The 27,069-nt window shown below is 37.7% G+C and overlaps 1 protein-coding gene across 1 annotated transcript in view; it reads left to right on the top strand.

Moving 5' to 3' along the window:
• Positions 1-21,927, top strand: part of CCDC15 (coiled-coil domain containing 15) — a 189,265-nt gene extending 167,338 nt beyond the window's left edge. Inside the window, exon 18 of the mRNA XM_077112559.1 lies at positions 21,354-21,927. Coding sequence (XP_076968674.1) covers positions 21,354-21,364 — 11 coding nt within the window. The 3' untranslated portion in view covers positions 21,365-21,927. The remainder of the gene's footprint in view (positions 1-21,353) is intronic.
• Positions 21,928-27,069: the final 5,142 nt, after the last annotated feature.

Genomic DNA, 27,069 nt, shown 5'->3' with positions numbered 1-27,069 from the left:
CATCAGTTGATGGACACTTGGGTTGTTTCTACCATTTAGGTATTGTAAAAATTGGTGCACAAGTATCTGAGTCCCTATTTTTAATTCTTTGGGGCATATACCTAGGAGTGGAATTGATAGTCATATGATATTTTTGTTTTACTTTGTTGTGGAACCACCAACCATGTTTTCCACAGCAGATGCACCATTTACATTCCCACCAGCCATGCACTAGATTCTAGTTTTTCCACATCCACACCAATGCTTATTTTCTGCTGTTTCTTTTTAAATAATAGCCATCCTACATGTATGAAGTGGTATGTCATTGTGGTTTTGATTTGCATTTCTCTAATAAGTAATGATGTTGAGCATCTTTTCATGTGCTTGTTGGCCATTTGTATATATTCTTTGGAAAACTATCTGTTCAAGTTCTTTGCTAATTTCTTAATTGGGCCTTTTGTCTTTTTGTTGTTGAGGTATATGATTTTTTTAACTATATTCCAGATATTAAACCGTCAACATATATATGATTTGCAACTGTTTTCTCCCATTCTATAGGTAGTCTTTTCACTTTCTTTGTGACACCAGTGTTTTAAATTTTGATCAAATCCAATTTATCTCTTTTTTCTTTTTCTTTTTTGTTTATGCTTTTGGTATAGTATCTGTGAATCCATAGCCAAATCTAAGGTCATAAAGATTTACCCCTATGTTTTCTTTTAAGAGTTTTATAATTTTAGCTTTTATATTTAGGTCATTGACCCATTTTGAATTAATTTTTGTATGTAGTGTGAGGTGGACATCTGTTCATTCTTTTGCATGTGGACATCAGTTATACTGGCACCAGTTGTTAAAGAAACTATTATTTTCCCGCCAAATAGACTTGGTACCTGTTTTGGTTTTCTAAAGCTGCCTGAATGCAATATGTAAGAAATAGACTGGCTTTTACAAAGGGGATTTATTAAGGTAGAAATTACAATTGTAAGACTGTGAAAATGTCCAAGTTCAGGCACCAACAAAAGGATACCTTCTCTGAAGAAAGGCTGTTGGCATCTGGGATACCTTTGTCAGCTGGGAAGGCGCATGGTGATGTCTGCTGTCCTTCTCTCCCAGGTTCTGGTTCCAAACTGTTCTCTCAGATTCTGTTTCCGGTGGCTTTCTCTCTAAGTGTCTGTGGTTCCTTACTTAGCTTTCCTGGAACAGGTTCTTGGTTTCATCTCTTAGCTTAGCATCTCAAATATCTCCATCTTAGTTTCATCTCTCTGCTCTCTGTGTTGGCTCTGAGCTCTTTCTCTTTTCATAAGCTCTTTTAAGGACACCAGAAAACTAATTAAGACCCACCTTAAATGGGCAGGGTCACATCACCATGGAAATAATCTAATCAAAAGGTGCCACCCACAATTGGGCAGGTTACATCTCCATGGAAACAACCTAATCAAAGGTCCCAACCACAATAAGTCTGCACCCACAAGATTGGATTTAAAGAGCATCACTTTTCTAGGGCATGTAACAGTTTCAAACCAGCACAGTGCCCTTGTCTAAAATCAATTGGCCATAGATGTGTGGGTTTACACTGTACTCTCGGTTCTATTGTATTCGCTCTGTTTTTGTGTATATTTATTTTGTGTGTGTGTGATTTTTTTCTATTGTGAAATATATATACAAAAAAGCAATAAGTTTCCAAGTACATTTTGGCAAGTAGTTATAGAACAGATTTTAAAGTTTGGTATGCGTTTTAGTTCCACAACTTTTGCTTTTTCTTCTAGCTGCTCCAGGATACTGGAGACCAATAGAAATATCAATATAATGATTCAACAGTCATACTCATTTGTTAAATCCTATCTTCTCTATTATAGTCCTTTTTAAATTACATATATACATAAAAGCAATAAATTTCAAATTACATCACAACAATTAGTTGTAGAATAGATTTCAGAGTTTGGTGTGGGTTATGTTTCCACAATGTTTATATTTATTTTGAATAAATCATTAACTTCAAAAACTGTAACCCTGAAATGACTCCATTAACATTGTAATTTTCTCCCCTTCCCTGAAATAATAGGTTTAAGTAGAGGACTTAATATCCCATAGTTTGAGGCTTCTGACATGGATTTTTATTTATCAAGGGATGACTAGGACCTAAAGGCTGCCAGGGTTTGTGACCTTTCTATAAGAAAGGCTGATTAAATAGAAATTAGGTTCATTCCGGCAGTCCAAGTGTGTTGGGAAATTCCCTGACAGCACTCATTCTCTGAGTAATATAGGATAGGGACCCAATCAGCTGGTTTTGTGTTTTTGGCAGGGAGTATACGAGCCAGGAATTGAACGCAGGTCTCCTGCATTACAGGCAAGAATTGTACCACTGAAATCCCAGGATGAGCCGAGACCCAGCTTCAAGGGATTGAGAAAGCCTTCTTGACCAAAAAAGGAAAGAAAGAAATGAGACAAAATAAAGTTTCAGTGACTGTGAGATTTCAAATAGAGTTGAAAGATTATCCTGGTGGTTATTTTTATGCATTATATAGATAGTACATATTCTTTTTTAGTTTATGATGTAGTTGAGTGGCTAGAGGGAAGTACCTGAACATGTTGAACTCTGTTGCAGTAGCCTTGATTCTTGAAGACGATTATGTAAAGGTATAACTTCTACAATGTAACTGTGGGATTGTGAAAACCTTGTCTGGTGTGCCTTTTATCCAGGGTATGAGGGATGAGTAAAAAAAAAATGGATAAAAAATAAATAAATAATGGGTGTACAAAAGTTAAAATGAACTGAGTAGATGGAAATACTAGTGGTCAATGAGAGGGAAGGGTAAGGAATATGGTATGTATGAGTTTTCTTTTTTTTATTTCTTTTGATGGAGTGATGCATATGTTCTAAAAAAATGAGCATGGTGATGAATACATAACTGTGTGAAGATATTGTGAGTCATTGATTGTACACCATGTAGGGAATATATGTGTGTGAAGATAAATATCCTATTTATATATATTATATATATAATTATATATTATTTTATATATAAATATATAATATATATGAATAAATATATAATATATATGATATATATAAGATATATATTATAAATAAAAATATAATAATAATAATATTGATTTTCTTTCCCTTCTGAAAAAAAAAAAAGAAAGAATCCTACCACTGAACTACCCATGCACACCCTAATCAGCTGGTTTTTTAAAATGCATCTGGTGAATTCCCAGGTGTATTAAAGTTGGGAGGATCAGGGTTGAAGAACCATAGAGAACATTAAGATGGAAATTTTAAAAAGAACAAAATGGTAATTTAGTAAAAGAAGCTTTGAAATCTTAGGTTGAGATGGTTGTAAGAGAGAATATTTATTTCATTCATTTCAGGGATGGGAAAAGTCATATTTCTGTCTTTCCTCTGAAGAGACTTCTAGAGATTATAAATTTGATCTTTGTTTGCAAGACTCTTGCTTGCTCTGTCTTCAAAGATAGTTTTTATAGTGGTTGAGATAATAGTCACAGTATAAATCCTGGTCCTTCCACATACCAGCTGTATGACCTTACACAAATTACTTCAGCTCTCTGAGTCTTCATTTCATCATCTGTAAAATGTTGTGAGGTATAAATGAGATAGAACTTATACAGTGATTAGCATAGTGCTGTCACATGATAAGTATAGTAAATGTTGGATGCTAATATCAAAATTACTATCTCCATTATCATCACCATTATGTATTCTGTGTCCTACATATTGGAATATTTCTGTTCATTTATTGACCTGTTTTTGTTGAACAGTTCAACAGGCTGCAAGGTCTTTTCCTTTACATTGGCTCCATAAGAATCCTTGATGTTTCAGTTGGAAACATTTTACCTGGGAATGAGCTAAGTAAGCGTAGGAAAACGGGAATGCCCAATTTGACTATTTGTGTTACTGCCCAAGAGAAGTTCTCTGTGACCTTAGGTGATGATGACATTGGCCTTTGGTTATCTGATTATGTTCATTTGCATCAAATGTATTCTGAGCCTCCTTACCACTAATGCTGGATGTTTTTTGAAGTTGGAGGATCAAGGGAAGAAAGAGTTTGCCTTGTCAAATGGATGAGTGTGTGATTTAAGTTGCAAATTAGTACAACTTTTTTATTGCTTACCCAGAGAATTAGTGCCTACCTTTAAATCCTCCTTGTCTCACAGCAGTAGTGAGACAGCTCTTTAGACAGGATCTACTCTTTGACAAGATATAGTTATGGTCCAGCCTGAGGAGGGATATCCTAGCCTGTTTTCCCAAGTTGGCACAGTGTTTTCTCTAAAAACTTAAAAGTGCTTTCCATACAGCTGACCAGTATGTCTTTTTCTGACGTTTATTAGGACTTTATATCCTACAGATAAAACTTGACCATGATACAGCTCAAATCTCTTTGGGGGGTCAAGGTCAGGGAAACTTTTTCTACATTATTATAACTTCTCGTTCTTACCTTCCAGTAACTTGGATCAGGGATGATAGGTTCTGGGAGACCAGAAACAGAGCTAAGACTGGAAGGCATACTACACAAACATAAAGCAAGGAGCAGGGCTGAGGTCGAGATTAACAATGTATGATTAAGGGAAGAGGAAGCTTGAAGTTGAGCAGAACTGAAGCTTGAGCCGACACAACAGGAACCTATATTTTAGCTAGACATGGATTTCTGAGTAATATGCCATTGTTTGTTGTTAGTCTAATAGGAATACATATTGTGCCCAAGGCTGGAAAGTCTATTCATCAAGGAATGTGATCTTGCACAGGTAAACAATGATAGCTTGAGACTTAGTTAATACTCTGGTAAATATGTAACTTTCTGTTGCATTGTCTGAACCCTTTACCTACCTCTTCCTCTTAAACACTGGCAACATGGAAATGTATACATGAATAGCTGTTCATGTTGATGTTGATGAAACTTAGTTTGATTCCAGAAGCAAAATACATTGGATCCATATCACTGCATACCCAGCCCACAGAGGCAGCTGATGATAGTGTATCTGTTCTTTGTTGAGGTTCTATTTAGCCTATGGTGTAGTATGTAGTATAGTTCCACTGTACACAACATACAAGAAGGTTGTGGTGCTTATCTCAAGACACATTGCTTTAAATGAATGAGCCAGTTATCCCAGTTACCATAATATTCCATGTGTCTGTACTTACTAGGAGTCCTGCCTTAGCTGAGTGTTTAGGACTGTAAGCTTTTCCAGGTGGGATGATATATAGGGAGATTCAGTGGGATTGGTTCCAAGTTGGGTATTACCTCTACATGAACTTACAGGGTTTGAGTCTGGCCTGTCCTTGAGATTCTAGGGAGCTAGCTCAATGGTTTCTAACATTTAGGTCAGTTGCCAGGACAGTCTCTTAGGATTAACAGGTCTTTTTTAAAAAATATATTTTTATTGAGAAATATCCACACATGTATACTCCAACTATATTAGACAGTCAGTGGCTTACAATATCATCATATAGTTGTGTATTCTTCATCATGATCATTTTTAGAACATTTTGCACCATACCAGAAAAAGAAATAAAAAGGAAAAAAAAGAGCTCACACATTCTATACCTGTTACCTTCCCTCTCATTGACCCACAGTGTTTCGATCTACCCAATTTTTACCCTTTATCTCCCCCTATTAGTATAGTTATACCTTCTTTAATCCTAATAGTAAAACTCTTCCCTTGAATGCCTTTCAGTCCTTGTCTATGAAATTATCATTGTTCATTGAAAGCACATGCTTCTGATTTCTGAACCCCAATTTCCAACTTTCATTTGTCCACCTGTTCTCCCTGTCTCATTCCTCTTGCTTCATAATTATATAAGATTGTATTCCCAACTGTAGAGCTAAGACTGGGGCAGCTTAATGGAAGGAACCATTACCACAGTCTTCCTAAATGATGTCTGAGCTTACTTAATCATATGATGGAGGGTTAATACCAGGGTCTGAGAAGGAATCTTATTCTACACATGGAGTGGCCTTTGGGGAAAGCTGATATCACATCTTTCCACTCCAGTCATCTTGTGATTCAGCCAGGCATGCTTGTTTTCCTCTCTGAGCTTTAATTTCCTTGTCTGAGGAATGGGGAGTATTCTCTCCTAGCCATCCTGAAATAAAGTGGAAACTATTAGATAAGAGCAGAGTTTTAGTAACTTGGAATCTAAGAAACACTACTGAGATCTGTTGAGGGTGAGTTAACTTGACTTAACATGGACACTGACTAGGCTAATCAATAGCATATTCTTAAAAGGTAAGATCCACTGTTTCTAGAATCAGCAAACTGAGAACTAGTGGAAGAACTTAAAAGTTGATAAATAACTTTTTTTTAATTAAAAAAGTTTAGAGTTCACATGTGGTTCAGTGGTAGAATGCTCATCTTCTATGCGGGATACCCAGGTTTGATTCCCAGACCATGCACCTAAAAAAAAAAAAAAAAAAAACCCAAATTTTAAAACTTTAACAAAATAATCTAAAAATCAAATAAAAAGTTTTACAAAACAATTATAGATTCACAAGAAGTCACAAAAATAGTGCAGAGAGCGCCTGTGTACACTTCATCCAGTTTCCCCAAATAGTTATATATATATACGTTTTTTTTTTTTATTGGCGGGGGTCACATTTCATTCTTTTTCCATGTGAGTATCCATTATTGCAGCACCATTTTGTTGAATTTTTGTTTTTCTTTCTTTCTTTGCTTATTTGTTTTTGGGAAGTGCATGGGCCAGGAATTGAACCCAGGTCTCCCGCATGGCAGGCGAGAATTCTACCATTGAACTACCCTTGCAACCTCCCCCCACCCCAAATGATTATATTTTATGCCTGTATTGCACTATAAAATATCTATTTATTTATTTGCATAGGCAGGCACCGGGACTCACACCCGGGTCTCCAGCATGGCAGGCGAGAGAACTCTGCCTGCTGAGCCACCGTGGCCTGCCCCATATATTTTATTATATAGTACAATGTCAAGCCCAGAAAGCTATAAATGAGACCTCACCAAAATAAAAAAATTTGTGCATCAAAGGACTCTTGTCATGAAAGTAAAATGACTCCTACACAATGAGAGAAAATATTTGGAAACCACATATCTGATAAGGATTTAATATGCAAATTGTTTACAGAAATCCTTCAATAGAACTACAAAAAGAGAAACAACACAAAAATGGGTAAAAGACTTGAAGAGACATTTCTCGAGAGAAGATAGACATATGGCCAAAAAGCACATGAAAAGATGCTCAATATTATTAGGCATTAGCGAATTGCAAATCAAAAGCAAAGTGAGATACTGTTTCATACCCACTGGAATGGCTACTGTTTAAAAAAATGAAAAATTACAAGCGTTGGAGAGGATATGGGAAAATAGGAACATTCACTCAATGTAGGTAGAAATGTAAAATGGTGCAGCTGCTGTGGAAAATAGTTTGGCTGTTCCTCAGAAAGTTAAGGATGGAATTACCATATGACCTGGTAATCCCACTTCTAGGTATAGACCCAAATAATTGAAAGCAGGGCCTGGAATGGATATTTCCACACCAATATTTATAATGTCATTATCCACAATTGCCAAAAGATGGAGGCAACCCAAGTATCCATCAACTAATAAATGGATAAAGAAAATATGGTATTATACCCACAATGAAATATAATTTAGTCATAAAAAGAAATGAAGTCCTACCACATGTGATGACATAGATGAACCTTGAAGACATTTTGTTGCATGAAATAAGCGAGACACCCAAAAACAAATACTATATGAACTCTCTGATATGAAATAATTGGAATAAACAAAGTCGTTGAATCAGAATCTAGGATATAGGTTATCAGGGACAGATTGGAGGTAGGGAATTGAGAAGCTTTCAAATATGGAGTTTCTGTTTCTGATGGACATGTTTTGGTAATGGATGGTGGTTATGATTGCATTACATTGTGAACATAATTAATAGCAATTATATAATTAAATGAGGTTAAAAGGGGAAATTTGGGGTTTTATATATATATGTTACTAGAATAAATATAAAAAATCTGTGGAACTGCACAGCACAAACAGTGAACCCTAAGTTAAACCATGGGCTATAGTTAATTGTACAATTATAAAAATGTGCTTTCATCAATTGTAAAAAATGTGACATAGCAATTTAAGGTTTTAATAGTAAAGTGGTATATGGAAGTCCATATACCAGTTTAAGGTTTTAATAGGAGGAAGGTTTATGGAAGTCATGTTTTTTATGCATGATTCTTTTGTAAACCCACAACTTCTCAAATGAATGAATGAATAAATAAATGGGAAACCCCTGCTCCCAAAAAAGTCCTTACTGCCAGCTCCTTTCTCACAACTGTCTGATATTAAACCTAAGTAAGTCATTTTTGACAAGATTACAGAGCTTTGCACCTAAGAAATGACTGTCTTTCCATTAGTCTCTGATTCAGTTGCTCATCCCTTCCTTCCTCATTTCTTTCAAATACCATCCACACCCTGGCAGGAATTGAGGAGGTGCAGGGTGGAAGGGTATCAGATAACCACAGGAGGGTGAGTCAAGGGCAGGGAGCTTTCATAGATGAGTGAAAGGAGTATCTGAGCCATAGTAGCCCTTTTTGTCACTCCCTCAAGCAACAGAATGCAACAAGAGCACCTAGTTCACCCACAGGAGCAACTGAGGAATAGTTCCAGCATCCATCAATGTTCCAGCTGTCATCCTGGCCCCTGAACAAGGATACATGGCTGAGATTCACAAGAAGTAACAGGACAAGGCAAAAACTTTCAGGATTGGCCCTGTTCTCAGCTACTGTGGGCACACCGTGAATAACAGCCATAGCATAAGAATATGCTATGAGAGCATATTCTTAATGCCTCCTTGAGAGTTCCAGCCCCAGGCACACATGGTCCCTGGAAAGGTACGAGCACAGCTTTCTCAGAGGGGCTTGAAAAACAGTGTTTTTTCAGGAGTCTGGGTTGTTTGAACGAGCTATCCTGACAAATTGATTTAGATTATGTGCTACAGAAAATTTAGGTTCTAGACATAATAAACCTTTCTGCCTAGGGTCCCATACAGTAGGTGAAGGTCTAGAGTACATACACTATCCTCTTTTACCCTGTATTCTGATTTACCTTTGTCCCAGCCAGATTGGCTTGGTTTTAAACTCTGAGGCCTGATGTCCCCTTCGGTTACCTTAGCTGTTATTATACATAGCTATGCTAACCTTCAGGGCTGCAGCATTCCATCCCTGGGTCCCAGGTGGCACAGAGTTACTCAGAGTCCTAGGGAAATACCAGCTGATACACAAATAGCTCAACATTTCGTCATCCAGAAATACATTTACAACTTCAGACCAAGTGTAGCTACTATAAGGGCTTATAATCTAAGCTCCAATTTTCTTATAAGCATTTTCTAAAAGAAACCTTAGCATATTTATTCTTTTGTTTCTGGGTTATTTTGCACAACATATTGTCCCCAAGGTTTATTCAGTTTGTGGCATGCCTCTCAACATCCTTCCTTTTTGTAGCTGCACCATATTACATCATATAAATGTATCACAGTTCGCCATTCTGCTGCTTACTTGTGCACTTCGGCTCCTTCCATCTATTAGGCATCACGGATAATGTCCAAAATAAACAACCCATGTCTTACAGCATCCTCACTTGGGTGTACAATCAGAAGCACTCTCAATTTTAGACAATTTTCATTGGTCTTTACCAGAGTCATAATAACAAAATCATTTAGTATCTATCTTTTTGTGTCTGACTTATTTCACTCAGCATTATGTCTCAAGTTTCATCCATGTTGTCATATGCTTCAGTATGTCATTTCATCTTACTGCTTTGCAATATTCCATTGTATGTATATATGGTATTTTGTTTATCTACTCATCTATTGATGGACATTTGTTTCCGTGTTTTGGCAATTGTGAATAATGCTGTTGTGAAAATTGGTGGGCAAATGTCTGTTCATGTCACTGCTTTCAGCTCTCTGGATATATATCAAGTATTGGTATTACCAGGTCATAGGGCAACACAACAGTTAGTTTTCTAAGGAACAACCAAACTATCTTCCATAATGGCTGTACCATTATTCATTCCCACCAGCAGTGCATAAATGTTCCACTTTCTCCACATTCTCTCCAACATTTGTCATTTTCTGTTTATTTAATAGCAGCCATTCTTATAGGTGTGAGATGTTATCTCATTGTAGTCTTGATCTGCATTTCCCTTATAGCTAATGAGAATGAGCATATCTTCATGTGCTTTTTAGCCATCTGTATTTGCTCTTCAGAAAAGAGTCTTTTCATATCCTCTGTCCATTTTATAATTGAGTTGTTTTGTTCTTTTGTTGTTGAGCTGTGTAATTTCTTTATGTTGACAAGATATCAAGCCTTTATCCTATATGTGGTTTCCAAATACTGTCTCCCATTGAGTTGGCTGCCTCTTCACCTTTTTGACAAAGTCCTTTAAGTCACAGAAGCTCTTTATCTTAAGGAGTTTTTGTTTGTCTATTTTTTCTTTCACTGCTTGTGCTTTAGGTCTGAAGTTTAAGAAGCTACCTCCTATTACTAGATCTTGAAGATGTTTCCCTGTGTTTTCTCCTACAAGTTTCATGGTACTGGCTCTTACATTTAGGTCTTTTATCCTCTTAGAGTTAATTTTTGTATAGGATGTAAGATAAGGGTCCTCTTTCATTCTTTTGGCTATTGATAACCAATTCTTCCATGCCCATTTATTAAAGACTATTCTGTCCCAGTTGAGTGGATTTGGAGTCCTTATCAATGATCAGTTGTCCATAAATCTTTGTCTATCTCTGAACTCTTGATTTGATTCCATTGATCGATAATTCTTTGTGCCAGTACCATGCTGTTTTGACTACTGTGGTTTTACAGAAACCTTTAAACTCAGGAAATGATAGTCCTCCCACTTTAGTCTTCTTTTTTTAGGATATCTTTATTTATTCAAGGTCTCTTTCCCATCCAAGTAAATTTGATAACTAGTTTTCCCAAGTCTTCAAAGTAGGTTGTTGGGATTTTTATCGGTACTGCATTGAATCTGGAGATCAATTTGGGTAGAACTGACATATTAATGACATTTATCCTTGCTAACCATGAGCATGGAATGTTTTTCCATCTATTTATGTCATTTTAAAATTTCTTTTAGCAATGTTTTGTAATTTTCTGTATATAATTCCTTGACATTCCTGGTTAGGCTTATTCCTAGTTACCTGATTCTTTTGATCACTGTTTTGAATAGAATTTTTTCCTTAATTGTCTCTTCAAATAGGTCATTGTTTGTTTATAAAAACATTAATGATTTTTGTACATTAATCTTATATTCTGCAACTTTGCTGAATTGGTTTATTAGCTCAGGTAGCTTTGTTGTAGATTTCTCAGGGTTTTCTAAGTATGGGGTCATGTCATCTGAAAATACTGGAAGTTTTACTCCTTCCTTTCCAGAATGGATGACTTTTATTTCTTTCTCCTAATTACTCCAGCTAGGACTTATAGTACAATTTTGAATAATGGTGACAAAGGTCATCCTTGTCTCATTCCTAATCTTAGGGGAAATCCTTTCACTCTCTCACCATTGAGAAGGATGTTGCCTATAGGTTTTTCATATATGCCTTTTATGATACTGAGAAAATTTCCTTTGATTTCTACCATTTGAAGTATTTTTATCAGAAAAGTTTGCTGAATTTTGTTGAATGCTTTTTCAGCATCAATTGTTATGATCATGTGTTTTTTCCCTTTTGATTTCTTAATGTGCTGTATTACATTGATTGTTTTTCTCCTGTTGAACCACCCTAGCCTTCCTAGTATAAACCCCACTTGGGTTTAATGACACATTAAAAGAATGTATAATGCGTCATTGGATTCGATTTGCTAGTATCATATTGAAAATTTTTGCATCCTTGTTCATTAGGGAGATTTTCCTTTCTTATTGTGTCTTTAACCACTTTTGGTATTAGAGTGATGTTAGCTTCATAAAATGAGGTAGTGTTCCTTTTTCCTCAGCTTTTTGGAAGAGTTTGAGCAGGATTAGTGTTAGTTCTTTTTGGAATGTTTAATAAAATTCCCCTATGAAACCGTCTGGCCTTGAGCTTTTCTTTTTAGGAAGCTTTTTGATGACTGATTGAATCTCTTTACTTGTAATTTGTTTGTTGAGATCTTCTATTTCTACTCGAGTCAGTATAAATAGTTTGTCTATTTCTAGAAATTTATCCATTCATCTAAGTTGTCTAGTTTGTTGGCATATAATTGTTCATAGTATTCTCTTATGAATTTTAAAATTTCTTCAGCATCTATGGTTATGACCCCCTCTCATTTCTGATTTTGTTTATTTGCATCCTTGCTCTTTTTTTCTTTGTTAGTCTAGCTAGGTCTCCATCAATTTTATTGATTTTCTCAAAGTATCAATTTTTGATTTGTTGATTCTATTGTTTTATTGTTCTCCAATTCATTTAATTCTGCTTTAATCTTTGTTATTTCTCTTCTTCTGTTTGCTTTGGGGTTAGTTTGCTGTTCTTCCTCTAAATTCCCCAAGTGAGCAATTAAGTCCACCTTTTCTCATTCTTGTTTTTTAATATAGGCCCCACCTTTGCCACATCCTATAAGTTCTGATATGTTGTTTTCTCATTATCATTCACCTCCAGATATTTACCGATTTCTCTAAGAATTTCTTACGCACTGATTATGTAAGAGTGTGTTGTTTAATCTCAATATATTTGTGAAAGCTTTGATTCTTTGGTGATTATTGATTTCTAGCTTCATCCCTTTGTAGTCAGAAAAGTGTTTTGAATAATTTCAACCTTATTAAATTTATGAAGACTCAGTTTTTGTCCCAACATGTGATATATCCTGGAGAACATTCAATAAGCATTAGAAAAGAATGTATATCCTGATGTTTTAGAATGTAATGACCTATATTTGTCTGTTAGGTCTAATTCATTTATCAGATTAAACAATCTTAAGTTCTCTGTTTCCATGTTGAATCCTCTGTCTGGTTGTTCTGTCTATAGAAGAGAGTGGTGTATTGAAGTCTCCCACTGTGACTCTTGAAACTTCTGTTCCTCCCTTCAGTTTTGTCAATATTTGCCTCATGTACTTTGGAGCACCTTGATTGGGAGCAAAAACATTTATGATTGTTATTTCTTCTTGGTGAATTGTCCCTTTTATTAATGCATAATGTCTTTCTTTGTCTCTTATGAGGTCTTTACATTTAAACTGTGTTTTGTCTCATATTATTATAGACACTCCTGCTTTCTTTTGATTACAACTTGCATAGAACATCTTTTCCATCCTTTAACTTTCAATCTAATTGTTTCCTTGGGTCTCAGATGTGTCTCTTGCAAGCAGCATATAGATGGATTATATTTTTTGATACATTCTGCCAATCTGTAACTTTTATTTTTTAAAACATTTTTTTATTGTGAAAAACAACATCATACAAAAAAACAATAAATTTCCAAGTACCTTTTAACAAGCAGTTATGTAACAGATTTTATAGTTTGGTATAAGTTACAGTTCCATGATTTTTTCATTTTTTCTTCTAGCTGCTCCAAGACACTGGAGACCAAAAGAAATATCAATGTATTGATTCAGCAGTCATATTCATTTGTTAAATCCTATCTTCCCTGTTATACTCTTCCTTCTCTTTTTTTTTTTCTTTTTTTGTGACATATATACACAAAAGCAATAAATTTCTAAGTACATTGCAACAATTAGTTGTAGAATAGATTTCAGAGTTCGGTATTGGTTTCAGTTCTACAATTTTAGGTTTTTATTTCTACCTGCTCTGAGGTACTGGAGACTAAAAAAAAAATCAGTATACTGATTCAGCAATCATACTCATTTGTTAAACCCAACCTTGTCTGTATAACTCCACCACCATCTTGATCTTTCTCTCATTCTTTAGGGGTATTTGGGCTATGACCATTCCTACTTTTTTCATGTCAGAAGGCGGTGTTGATAATATGGGATAGGGGGATGGAACTACTTGTTCTGGAAAGGCTGGCCCCTCTGCATTTCAGGACTTATCTGATCCTGGGATCTGTAATCTATGTCTTTTAATTGGTGAGTTTAGTTCGTTAATGTTCAAAGTTATTACTGTAAAGGCAGTTCTTGAATCTACCATCTTATCCTTTAGTTTTTATTTGACATATCTATATATTATTTTCCCTCTCTCTCTCTTTATCTTTACTGTTATTCTTCAATTCTGTGTCCTCCTCCAGACCTTCCTCTCCTGTCTTTTTTTTTTTTTTTCCAGCTGATAGGACTCCCTTTAATATTTCTTGTAGGCCAGGTCTCTTGTTGACTAGTTCTCTTAAACTTTGTCTTTGAAGATTTTAATCTCTCCCTCAATTTTGAAGGACAGCTTAGCTGGATAAAGAATTCTTGGCTGAAAGCCTTTCTCATTAAGGATCTTAAATATGTCATACCACTGCCTTCTTGCTTCCATGGTGCCTGTTGAGTAGGCTAAACTCTGTCTTATGTGTTTTCTCTTGTATGTAATAGATCACTTTTCTCATGCTGCTTTCAGGACTTTCTGTTTCTCTTTAACATTTGACAATTTTATTAGTACATATCTTGGAGTAACCATATTTGGGTTTATTCTATCTGAATTTCATTGGGCCGCTTTCATTTGTATACTTATGTACTTTTAAAGGGTTGGGAAGTTTCCCCAATTATATGTTCACTAACTTCCCAACCCTTTACTCTCTTCTTCTCCTTCTGGAAAACCAGTTATCGTATTTGTGCACCTCTTGTTGTCCATCATTTCCCTAAGATCCAGTTCCATTTTATTGTCTTTCTTGCCATTTGTTCTTTTGTGTGTTCTGTTTTCTAGCTCACTTATTCTTCCTTCTTCTTCTTTGAATCTATTATTATGTGTCTCTAGTATATTTCTAATTTGGTCTACTGTGTATCTCTTCAAGATCTGCCATTTTTCTATTTAATCTTTCAAATTCTCCTTTATGCTCTTCTAGTGTCTTCCTGATATCCTTTATTTCTTTATAAATATCCTTGAGTAGTTGTTCCATATTCTGTGTCCCCTCTGATGTTTTGATTTGTTCATTTGACTGGGCCATTTCTGCTTGGATCTTCATGTGCTTTATGATTTTCTATTGTGTTTGGGGCATTTGATTATCTTAATAAGGTTATTTTGCAAGTGGGTTTCCTTTGCTTGTCTAAAGTTTTGTCTTTACTTGGTTTTGCATAGAGGGTTTCCTTTTGCACTTGGTTTGTCAGAATTCCCACTAAACCAAGGTCCAGATCTCATGTAGGGGATATAATTTTAGTTGACGGTCTATTAAAAGCTAGGGGTGGAGTACATGGGTACTTCAGTGTAAGAATGCCCACCCACCACACAGGGGACCCTGGCTTGATTCCCAACCCATGCACCCCGTAAAGATATTTTAATAACTAATAATAATACAATAAAAATATGAAAAAAACAACAAAAATAAAACACACCTCACTAGTAGTAGGCACCAAAGTCAGAAGGAGACACCCCAAGATATATTGGAGATGAACTCAGATTTATGCTCACAGAAGGGGAAAAAAATAAATAAATAAAATTGAATAATAAAAAAATTTAAAAATCACTAAAAATGTAAATTTATAAAAATATAAAACTTTTCTTTTGAATGGGAAAACCCCATTGCTAACATAAAAGAACAATATTGTTGGACTGTTCTTCCATAGGGATTTAAAGATGCTCCCACAATATTTGGAGAAGCTTTAGCTAGAGATTTAAGGGAATTACACTTGCAAAAAGCAGTATTATTACAGTATGCGTATGATATCTTAATCAAAGTCAGACCAGAAAAGCATTAGATAAGAACACTGTTCAAACTCTAAATTTCTTAGCAGACCAAGGTTACAAAGTCTCAAAGAAAAAGGCTCAGATTTCACAAACATCAGCAAAATATTTAGGTTTTGAATTATTCAAGGGATAGAGAAATCTGCCACATCAAAAGGAAGTGTTAACCTGAATAGCAGAGCCACTTACAAGAAGGCAGCTTTGAAGATTCTTAGGAATGACAAGATTCTTTTTATTAGATTGTGTCCATGGAGAAGTGGTCCCTGCCCATTCAAGTTTGGTCTTAATTATTTTACTGAAGTCCTTAAAAGAGCCAACACAGAGAACATTAAGAGAAAACCAAGGCAACAGACATCTAGAGATGCAGAAGTTGCTGAGAGAGCCATTTGAACCAAGAAGATGGGAGAGAAGGACAGCAGACATTACCCTGCGCCTTCTCAGCTGACAGAAACCCCAGATGTGATCGGCCTTTCTGGAATGAAAGTATTCTGTTGTTGTTGTCTTAAATTGGACATTTTCACAGCCTTAGAATTGTAACTTAATACATCCCCTTTATAAAAGCCAATACATTTCTGGTATATTGCATTCCCACAGCTTTGGAAGACCAAAACAGCAACCAACTAGGAACACTTGAACGATACAATGCAATATCACACCAACTAACAATTTAAATAGACATTTAACACTTACTGTGATTTACGTAACACCAATTAATAAGTAAACAGACACTAAACACTTAGCTATATTTGAATACCATACCAATTAACAATTAAATAGACATTAAAATTACTTAATTTCATTAAATACCAATTAATTGCTGGATTACTTATTTTTCAGGAGTATACACAACAGACAGCCTCAGGTCAGGGCCTCAGAACTCAGAATGGTACTCACAAAACAGAAAAGGTGGAGAGGTCAGAGCAAGGGCAATCATTCTGGAAGCAGGATCTAGGGCCTCAAAATTCAGGTCCAGGGGCCTCAAACCCTGGTACTAGCTTCTCATTCTACTTTTAACTTGATGACCCCCTCACTTGATGACCCCTTCACCTAGTCAGTTGTGTCAGACTTGAAACTGGAAACTGTTTCTCTCTTTGAAGTTTTAAGTCACTGAGGGCAGGTGTGCCAGCAAAAGCAGAAGAAAACCCAGTTGCCAAGCCTCTAAACTAATTGTCTAGCAGCCTCAGTAGGCTTCATTACTGTGCTTATCTATCCTGCTGGGGCTCCAGAACTTCAGGCACTCAGACACTGTGTTACTCAGGGTTTTCTAGAGAAACAGAACCAATAGGAGAGATCTGTAAATATGAGATTTATAAAGGTGTCTCATGAAACCATGGAAATGGAGGAGGCCAAAATCGACAGGGCAGTCTGTGAAGCTGGTGGTTCCAATGAAGGGTCTGGATGAACTCCAAAGGAGAGGCTCACTGGCTGAAGAAACAGTGAGTCTTTTTCCTCAAAAGCCTTCAACTGATTAGATTATCTTACTATAGGAGATGTTGTGGGAGTTGATTGCAGATGTGATCAGCCACATATGCTATTAGCTGCTTGATGACTTAATACACCAGCCTTCCAACTAGCCTGTTACCCAGCTACAAAATATCCTTGCAGCAATGGTCAGGCCAGTTCTTGCCTGACCAGACAGCTGGGTACATCACCTGGTGAAGCTGACACCAGAACATAACCATCAAAGCCCACCCCTTCTCAACCTGGCAGCCATACACATCACCTTGAATCACATTTAATTTCCAAATAGAACACAATAGCAGACATATGTATCACTTACCAATGCTCAACTGTCCTGCATACAACCAGAAACACACTTCATCTCTCCAGAACAAGGTAAAAGTCCTTAGGTAACATTCACTCTTAAACTTCATATCCTGTGACTTAAATACTATAACATGAACAATACAACTTATATCATATGATAAGAGGAAAATAAGATATTTGCTTATGTACAAATGCAAACATACTCATAATGAAACAGGGAGGAAATATTCATACAATCATGGTCTTCATTTCTGTTACTGGTCACGTGGTCATAATTCATATTTATCACTACCTTCTTCTACTACCTATTCCATGTTCTCTTTATCCTCAGCAAGCACTTCAGCTGACTGTGGTTCTTTGCCAGGTGGAGTGACCCAGTCCTTCATTCTTGAAGTTTCTGGGCCATTAGTAGTCCTCCTTAGATTGGGTTATTGCAGGTTTCCATTGACTTTAATCACAGTGCATGCTAATACTAAAAGATGCCCTAAGGGATCTCCTGTATTCCAGGGAAATCTCTTCCAACTACCTCCATTGTATAGTTGCAGTCTTATTTCCCCTTGATAGTCAGGATCAATCACCCAGACAGAACAGTAATCCCCTTTTGTGCCTGTTGACTCAGTGTCATTGCCACCTAGTTGACACCATAATTAGGTCTTCAAAAGGCCATTCCACTGTTCTGTCAACCCAGCTGCCTCTGGATGATGGGGAGCATAGTAAGACCAGAGAATTACATGAACATATATTCATTCCTGCACTTCATTTGCTGTGACATGTGTTCTTTGATTGGAAGCAATGCTGAATGGAATACCATGATGGTAGATAAGGCATTCTGTAAGTCCACCTATGGTAGTTTTTGCAGAAGCATTGCACTCAGGGAAGGCAAACCCGTATCTGGAGTCTGTGTCTATCCCAGTTAGAACAAATTGCTGCCCCTTCCATGATGGAAGTGGTCCAATGTAATCAACGTGCCAGCAGGTAGCAGGCTGATCACCTCAGGGAATGGTGCCATATTGGGGACTGAATATGGGCCTCTGCTGCTGGCAAATTGGGCACTCAGCAGTGGCTGTAGCCAGATTAGCCTTGATGAGTGGAAGTCCATTTTGCTGAGAGATTACAAACTGCATAACCCCCATCCCTACCACTATGCTCACTTTGTTTATGAGCCCATTGGGCAATGGCAGTAGTGGCTGAGGAAAGAGGATGTCTTGTATCCACAGAATGGGTCATATCTACTTGATTATTAAAACCTTTCTCGGCTGAAGTCACCCTCTGGTGAGCATTCGCATGGGACACAAATATCTTCAAGTTCTTTGCCCAGTTAGAAAGGTCTATCCACATACCTCTTCCCCAGACCTCTTTGTCAGCAATTTTACAATCACTCTCCTTCTGAGTCATCCTTCTGACCATCCGGCCAAACCATTAGCAACAGCCCATAAGTCAGTATACAAATGGACCTCTGGCCAGTTCTTCTTCCAAGCAAAACGAACAACCAGGTACACCGCTCGAAGTTCCACCAACTGGAAGGATTTCCCCTCACCATTGTACTTTAAGAACATCCCAGAATGGGGTTGTAATGCAGCAGCTGTCCACATCTGGGTGGTCCCTGCATATCATGCAGAACCATCTGTAAACCAGACCCAAGTTTTCTCTTCCTCAGTCAGCTGACTGTAAGGAACTCCCCAAGAGGCCATAGCTCTGGTCTGAGAAAGAGAAGATAATATGGCAGGAGTGGGGGCCAATGGCATATGGGTCACTTCCTCATGTAACTTACTTGTGCCTTCAGGACCTGCTTGAGCCCTATCCAATAAATCATTTCCATTTTATGATGGAGTGCTGCTGTGCATGCCCAACCTTATGGCTTATGGTAACTTGGTGGTCCATGGTTAAGCTTTCAGTCTCTATTAAGGCCCAATAGAAAACTGTTCTAGTTTGTAGCTGCCAGAATGCAACACACCAGAGACGGATTGGCTTTTAATAAAAGGGGATTTATTTTGTTGGTTCTTCAGAGAAAAGGCAGCTAACTTTCCACTGAGGTTCTTTCTTACGTGGAAGGCACAGGATGGTCTCTGCTGGTCTTCTTTCCAGGCCCCTGGGTTCCAACGACTTTCCCAGGGGTGACTTCTTTCTGCATCTCCAAAGGCCTGGGCTGAGCTGCAAGTGCTGAGATGAGGAATGCCAAGCTGCTGTGCTACATTGCATTCTCTCATTTAAGCACCAGCCAATTAAGTCAAATGTCACTCATTGCAGCAGACACGCCTCCTAGCCAACTGCAGATGTAATTGGCAACAGATGAGGTTCATGTACCGTTGGCTTATATCCGCAGCAACAAGATTAGGTATGCTCACCTGGCCAAGTTGACAACTGAATCTAACTAACACAAAAACTAAAAGCTGTTTCTCAAAAGGAGAGTAGTTATCTGCAGTGGATGGTAAATGTTTGCTCCAAAATCCTAAGGGTCTGCATTGTGATCCTTCTATAGGGGCCTGCCAAAGGCTTCAGACTGCATCCCTATTTGCTGCTGACACTTCCAGCACCATTGACCCAAGTGGCAGAGCAACTGGCACTGCAGCCTGTATCTGTTGCAGAGCCTCCTCTTGTCCTAGACCCCACTCAAAACTAGCAGCTTTTCTGGTCACTTGGTAAATGGGCCAGAGTGGCACACCCAAATGAGGAATATGTTGTCTCCAAAATCCAAAGGGTCCAACTAGGCATTGTGCCTCTTTTTGGTTGTAGGAGGGGCCAAATGCAACAGCTTATCCTTCACCTTAGAAGGGATAGCTCAACATGCCTCACACCACTGGACACCTAGAAATTTCACTGAGATGGAAGGCCCTGTATTTTTGTTGACTTTATATCCCATCCCCTGACCTGTAAATGCCTTACCAATAAGTCTAGAATAGTTGCTACTTCTTGCTCACTAGGTCCAATCAGCATGACGTCATCAATGTAATGGACCAGTGTGATGTCCTGTGGAAGAAAGAAATGATCAAGGTTTCTGTGGACAAAATTTTGACATAGGACTAGGTATATAAAATCTCTAGGCAAGACGGGGAAGGTATACTGATGGCCTTGCCAGCTGAATGCAAACTTTCTGGTGATCCTTACAACTAGTGAGAAAACAGCATTTGTCAGATCAATAGCTGCTTACCAGGTACCAGGCAATGTGTTGATTTGCTCAAGCAATGATACCACATCTGGGATATTAGCTAGAATTACAGTCACCACCTCATTAAGTTTACAATAATCCACTGTCATTCTCCAAGACCCATCTGTTTTTTTCCAGTTGCTGAGTATGTTGATTCCAATTATGCATTCTGGAACTGGGGAAATGATGAAAGAATGGGTCTGGGAACCCACTGGACCCACTGTGAGATGGACCAGAGCTAAAACTCCATCAGTCACCTGACCTCCATAAGCCCCTACTATGACTGGTAGACCAGAGTGATGTTTTTGGTCTCCTAGAATTAATGTCACTTCTGAGCCAGTGTCTAAGAATCCCCAAAATATCTCATCACTTACTTTTCTCCAGTGCACAGTCACCCTGGTAAAAGGACGCAGGTGTCCTTGGGGAAGGCTGGGAGGAAGGTTAACAGTATAAATTTTCAGCAGTTTGAAAGGTCCTTCCCCAAAGATAACTGGCCCTCTCTTCATTCAAGGGGTTCGGAGTCTGTAAACTGTCTCAAGTCTGGGAATTGATTAAGGGGCTGTGACTCTCTGTTTGTGTAATTCAAGTTAGACTTCTGTTGACCTAAAATTCTTCTGCTTGTACAGCTCAAATAAGAATTTAGTAGACCACTCATCTATTTTACTTCTAGGTACCCCATGACCTAACCAACACCACAAATCTCTGCAAGTAAGATTATCTCTGCTGCTTTGAGTGTGTTGTCCATTATGTTGGCCACACCCACCTTGTCTGTGGTGATTAACTGTCACCAGATGACTTCTGCCAACTTGGGATCTGATCATCTCCATTATGTTTAAGGATTCCAGCTCATTAACAACAGTTCTCACAGTAATACCTGATCTACAGAGAAGGGCGACTACAGAGAAAGGATGTTGGAGATAGTCTCACAAATTTACTTCTCAAGTCCTCGTGAAAGATGTGTTCTCTGGACATTTGTGGGGTGTGTAAGCAGATCTTCCATGATAAGTCCACTCTAATACTCCAATCTCTGTAAGCCTCAGGATCCCTTCATCTACATTATACCAGGGCAATTCTGGCATTTCAACTTCAGGTAATGTTGGCCACCTTTTGGTCCATGTTTCAGCCAACCATCCAAACAAACTGTTAATGCCATTTCTAACCCATTGAGCTAACAACATTGAATGCAGAATCTCTGCATAATGGGCCCATTTCAATAAATTCAGCTTGATCCAATCTTATATTCCTTCCATCATTATCCCACACCCTTAATATCATTCCCACACATGTTCCCCTGATTTTTTTCTATATAGATTGGAAAACTCATGCAGTTATTTTGGAGTATAGTGTACCTCTTCATGGATCACTCTTTGTACCTCACCTTTCAGGGCCTGTTGGGACTTTAGTCTAGTTATAGGTCTTGAAGAAAAGAGGGCTGGTGGGGTTGGGTCATGAGAAGAAATAGAAGTGTCTTTCAAGCTAATTACCTCAGGGCATTCCATTGCAGTTTCATCTGGTGAAACAGGATTAATCGCTCCAGAGGAGTGAGACCTGTTTACCCAGGGGAGGTGGTTACAGGGTTAGTAGACAGTGAAGGGTGAATCTCCTTAGGTGGAGGTTGGATGGAAGACTCCTCTGAGGAGACTGGAGGCTGAGAAGCTGTTTCCTTAAGACAGGCTGGAGATCAGAAAGCTCTTTCCTTAGGGCAGTCCATTACAGATGTATCTAGCAAAGGCTTAGCAGATTCCAGGGATCCCATCTCCCCAGAACCATGATTATGAAGCCACATATCACCATTCCATGTTTCAGGATCCCATTATTTTCCAGTCAAAGCCCTTACTTTAACAGCAGACACTCTGCAAGGTTGAGATGTTAGTTTACATTGTAAATCTGCTATTTGCACTATGAGGCTTTATGACTGGTTTTCAGAGATCGTAAGTCTGCGATCATAGGAAATAAGATTTGCTTTTAGGGCACACATGGAAACCTTTAGTCAATTCATACAGTGCTGAAGTTTCAAATTTGAAGCCTTAAAATAGCCCATCCCTTTCCTCATCACCATATCCAGCATATCTAGCAACAACCAGCCAACATCAATACCTCTTAATTACACAAAACTCCAAAAGGTGTCAAAAAGACTCTCACCCAGAGCCTTGCCTCATATAAGCATACAATTAGCAGAATCTAATGGTGATATTTTGAGTATCTCTTTTGTCAACTCACCCCATGGACTGTCAGTGCCTTCTTGATTATTGGAAACAGAGTCATTAGTACCTCTGAATCTAGTCAGAATAGAAAACCAATTGTAAAAACCCATTATTAAGATTCTGTTTATCAAGAACCACTCCCTGTACCAAGCTGTTTTAGTCAGGGTTCTCTAGAGAAACAGAACCAACAGGAGAGATCTGTAACTGTGAGATTTATAAAGATGTCTTACACAACCATGGAAATGGAAGAGTCCAAAATCCATAGGGCTGGCTCTGAAGCTGGTGGCTCTGATGAAGGGTCAGGATGAGCTCCAAAGAAGAGGCTCGCTGGCTGAAGAAGCTTTGAAAGAGTCTCTTTTCTTCCTTAAAAGCTTCAAAAGATTGAACTATCTCATGAGTGAGAGACATGCCCTAGTTGATGGCAGATGTAATCAGTCACAGATGCAATCAACTGACTGATGATTTAATACACCAGCCTTCTGGTTAATCAACCAGCCAGGAAATATCCTTACAGCAACAGTCAGGCCAGTGCTTGCCTGACCAGACAACTGGGCACCGTCATTTGGCCAAGCTGACACCAAAAACATCACAGACAACTTACTTCATAGTGACCTTGTCCCACCAGAATGACCAAATTGATACTGATTAAAAGCAGGGGTATCTCTGCTGGATGCGCTTAAATAACCAATCCCTGAGACACTGGAGTTTCAAAGAGAGAAAAAGTTTATTGCTAGGTGAGAAACAGGATATCAAATAGCCTATCTGTTTCCCTGAGTCTAATGAGTTTAAAGTTTTTAAGGATTCAAACAAGGGGAGGTAGGGTTGTTGTCATTACAATAAGAAGTATAAGCAGCTACAATTTACAAAAGGAGTGACAGTGTGGCCACCTCCCACCCCACCCCCGCACATTGTACCCATGCCCTGCCCCCTGTGCCCTGACTCCCATGCCCTGAACCCCACACCCTTATCCCCATGACTCTGCATCCCACACACTTGCATACCATGCCCTGCCTGCACACCTGCTCCCATGCACTGCCCTGCCCTCTGGTTCCCCACACCCACCCCCCAAGCTTCTGTGTTCCGTGCACCACACAGCCCCTACAATCCACCTATCACACACTGCCTCCATGTCTCCCATGCCACATCCTATCCCTGCACTCTGAGGCCTGCCCAAACCGCACCCCATGCCATGCCCCAGGCCCTGCCCCATGCCCAACCCACAAGTACAAAACCTTAGACTATTGAGGGAAATCAGCATCCAAAGTAACCCTATCAAGATAATTAAATGCCTCAAAGGCAACAGAAAATCACAAAACATACGAAGATGCAGACAGATATAGCCCAGCCTAGTGATCAAATTAAAACACCAGAGGAGACACAGATTTTGGAAAAACTTATCAAAGATGTTCATAAAATTCTATTAAAGTCAGTGGCATAAAGGAGATCAAGAAAACACTAGAAGGGCATACAGAAGAGCTTGAGAGAATAAATAGAAAAATAGCATATTTCACAGAGATGAAAGATATTGTAGAACAAATAAAAAATATACTAGAGACACACAACAACATTTATGAAGAGGCAGATTAATAAGCGAACTAGAGGACAAGACAACTGATTTTAATGCACAAAAGAACAAATGGCAAAAAAGGTGGAAAAATTATAATTGAATCTCAGGGAAATGATAGACAACAGGAAAGTGCATAAATATAAGAATCATCAGTGACCCAGAAGGAGAAGAAAAGAGTAAAGAGATGGAAAAGAATATATACATCTGAAAAATAAAATCCAAAGAGTGAGATGGTAGATTTAAAAAATGCCTTTGGCAATAACTCTGAATGTTAACAGACTGGACTCACCAATTAAAAGATACAGATTGGCAGAATGAATTAAGAAATATGATCCATCTATATGCTGCTTACAAGAAACTCATTTTAGACCCCAGGATGCAAATTGATTGAAAATGAAAGGATGGAAAAAGATGTTCCATGCAAGCTGTAACCAAAAGAAAGCAGGTATCGCTATACTAATATCAGACAGCATAGACTTTAACTGTAAGAAAGTTATAAGAGACAAAGGACACTACATATTAATAAAAGGGACAACTCATCAAGAAGTAACAGTCATAAATGCTTATGCTTCCAATCAAGGAATTCTAAAGTATAGGAGGCAAACATTGGCAAAACTGAAAGGGGCAATAAAAGTTTCAACACTAATAGTGGAAGACATCAATCCACTACTCTCCTCTATAGTAGAACAAACAGACGGAGGATCAACAAGGAAATAGAGAACTTAAGCCATTTGATTAATGAATTCGACCTAGTAGACATATATGGGTTGTTACACCCCAAAACACCAGGATATACATTCTTCTCTAATGCTCATGGAAGGTTCTCCAGGATAGATCATATGCTGGGACAAAAATAGGTCTTTATAAATTTAAAAACACTGAAATTATTCAAAGCACTTTCTCTGATCACAATGAAATGAAGCCAGAAATCAATAATCAACAAAGAACCAGAGCTTTCAAAAATATATGAAGATTAAACAACACACTTTTAAACAACCAGTAGCTCAGAGAAGAAATTGATAGAGAAATCTGTAACTATCTAGAGATGAATGAAAATGAGAGTATGATATATCAGAACTTATGGTATGCAGCAAAGGCAATACTGAGATGGAAATGTATTGCCTAAATGGTATATTAAAAACCAAGAATAAGGAAAAACTGAAGACTTAACTGCTCACCTGGAGGAATTTGAGAAAGAACAGCAAACTAACCTCAAAGCAAATAAAAGAATAGAAATAACAAAGATTAAAGCAGAATTAAGTGAATTGGAAAACAACAATACAATCGAAAGAATAGAGCCAAAAATTGGTTCTTTGAGAAAGTCAATAAAATTCTACAGAACCCTAGCTAAACTGACAAAGAAAAAAATGAACGAGGATGCAAATAAACAACATCAGAAATGAGAGGGGCTTTGTCTTCACGGACTCTAAAAAATAAAAAATAATAATAAGAGGATACTATGAACAACTAAATGCCAACAAACTAGACAACTTAGATGAAATGGACGAATTCCTAGAAAAACATGAACAAGCTACACTGACTCGAGAAGAAATAAAAGATCTCAACCAATTACAAGTAAAGAGATTCAATCTGTCATCAAAAAGCTTCCTACAAAGAAAAGCTCAGGGCCAGACAGCTTCACAGGGGAATTTTATCAAACATTCCAAAAAGAACTAACACCAATCCTGCTATCACTCTTCCAAAAACACTGAGGAAAAAGGAATGCTATCTAACTCATTTTATGGAGCTTACATCACTCTAATATCAAAACCAGGTAAAGACCCTAAAAGAAAGGAAAATTATAGGCCACTCTCCCTAATGAATATAGATGCAAAAATTCTCAACAAAATACTAGCAAATCGAATCCAACAACACATTAAAATAATTATACATCATGACTAAGTGGGGTTTATACCAGGAAGGCAAGAATGGTTCAACACAAGAAAAATCAATCAACATAATGCTGCACATTAAGAAATTGAAAGGGAAAAACCATTTATTGTCTTGATTGATGCTGATTCGACAACGTTCAGCATCCTTTTCTGATGAAAACACTTCAAAAGGTAGGAGTCAAAGGAAACGTCCTCAATATGATAAAGGGCATATATGAAAAACCCGTAGCCAGCATTGTAGTCAATGGTGAGAGACTGAAAACCTTCCCCCTAAGATAAGGAACAAGACAAGGATGACCATTGTCACCACTATTATTCAACATGGTACTAGAATTTCTAGCTAGAGCAATCAGGAAGGAAAAAGAAATAAAAGGCTTCCAAATCAGAAAGGAAGAAATAAAACTTTCATTATTTGTAGATGACATGATACTAGGAAAATCCTGAGAAATCTACAGCAAAGTTTCTTGAGCTAATAAATCTAGCAAAGTGGCAGGATATAAGATTAATGTTCAAAACTCAGTAATGTTTCTATACACAAACAATGACCTAAGTGAGGAGACAATTAAAGAAAAATTTCCATTCAAAATAGCAACTAAAAGAATCAAGTATCTAGGAATAAGCATAACCAGAGATATAAAGAATGTGTACACAGAAAACTACATGATATTGCTAAAAGAAATCAAAGAAGATCTAAATAGGTGGAAAGACATTTCCTGCTCATGA

The sequence above is a fragment of the Tamandua tetradactyla genome, chromosome 8, assembly GCF_023851605.1.
Source record: "Tamandua tetradactyla isolate mTamTet1 chromosome 8, mTamTet1.pri, whole genome shotgun sequence".
NCBI lineage: Eukaryota > Metazoa > Chordata > Mammalia > Pilosa > Myrmecophagidae > Tamandua > Tamandua tetradactyla.
This window is presented reverse-complemented; position numbering and strand designations above follow the sequence as displayed.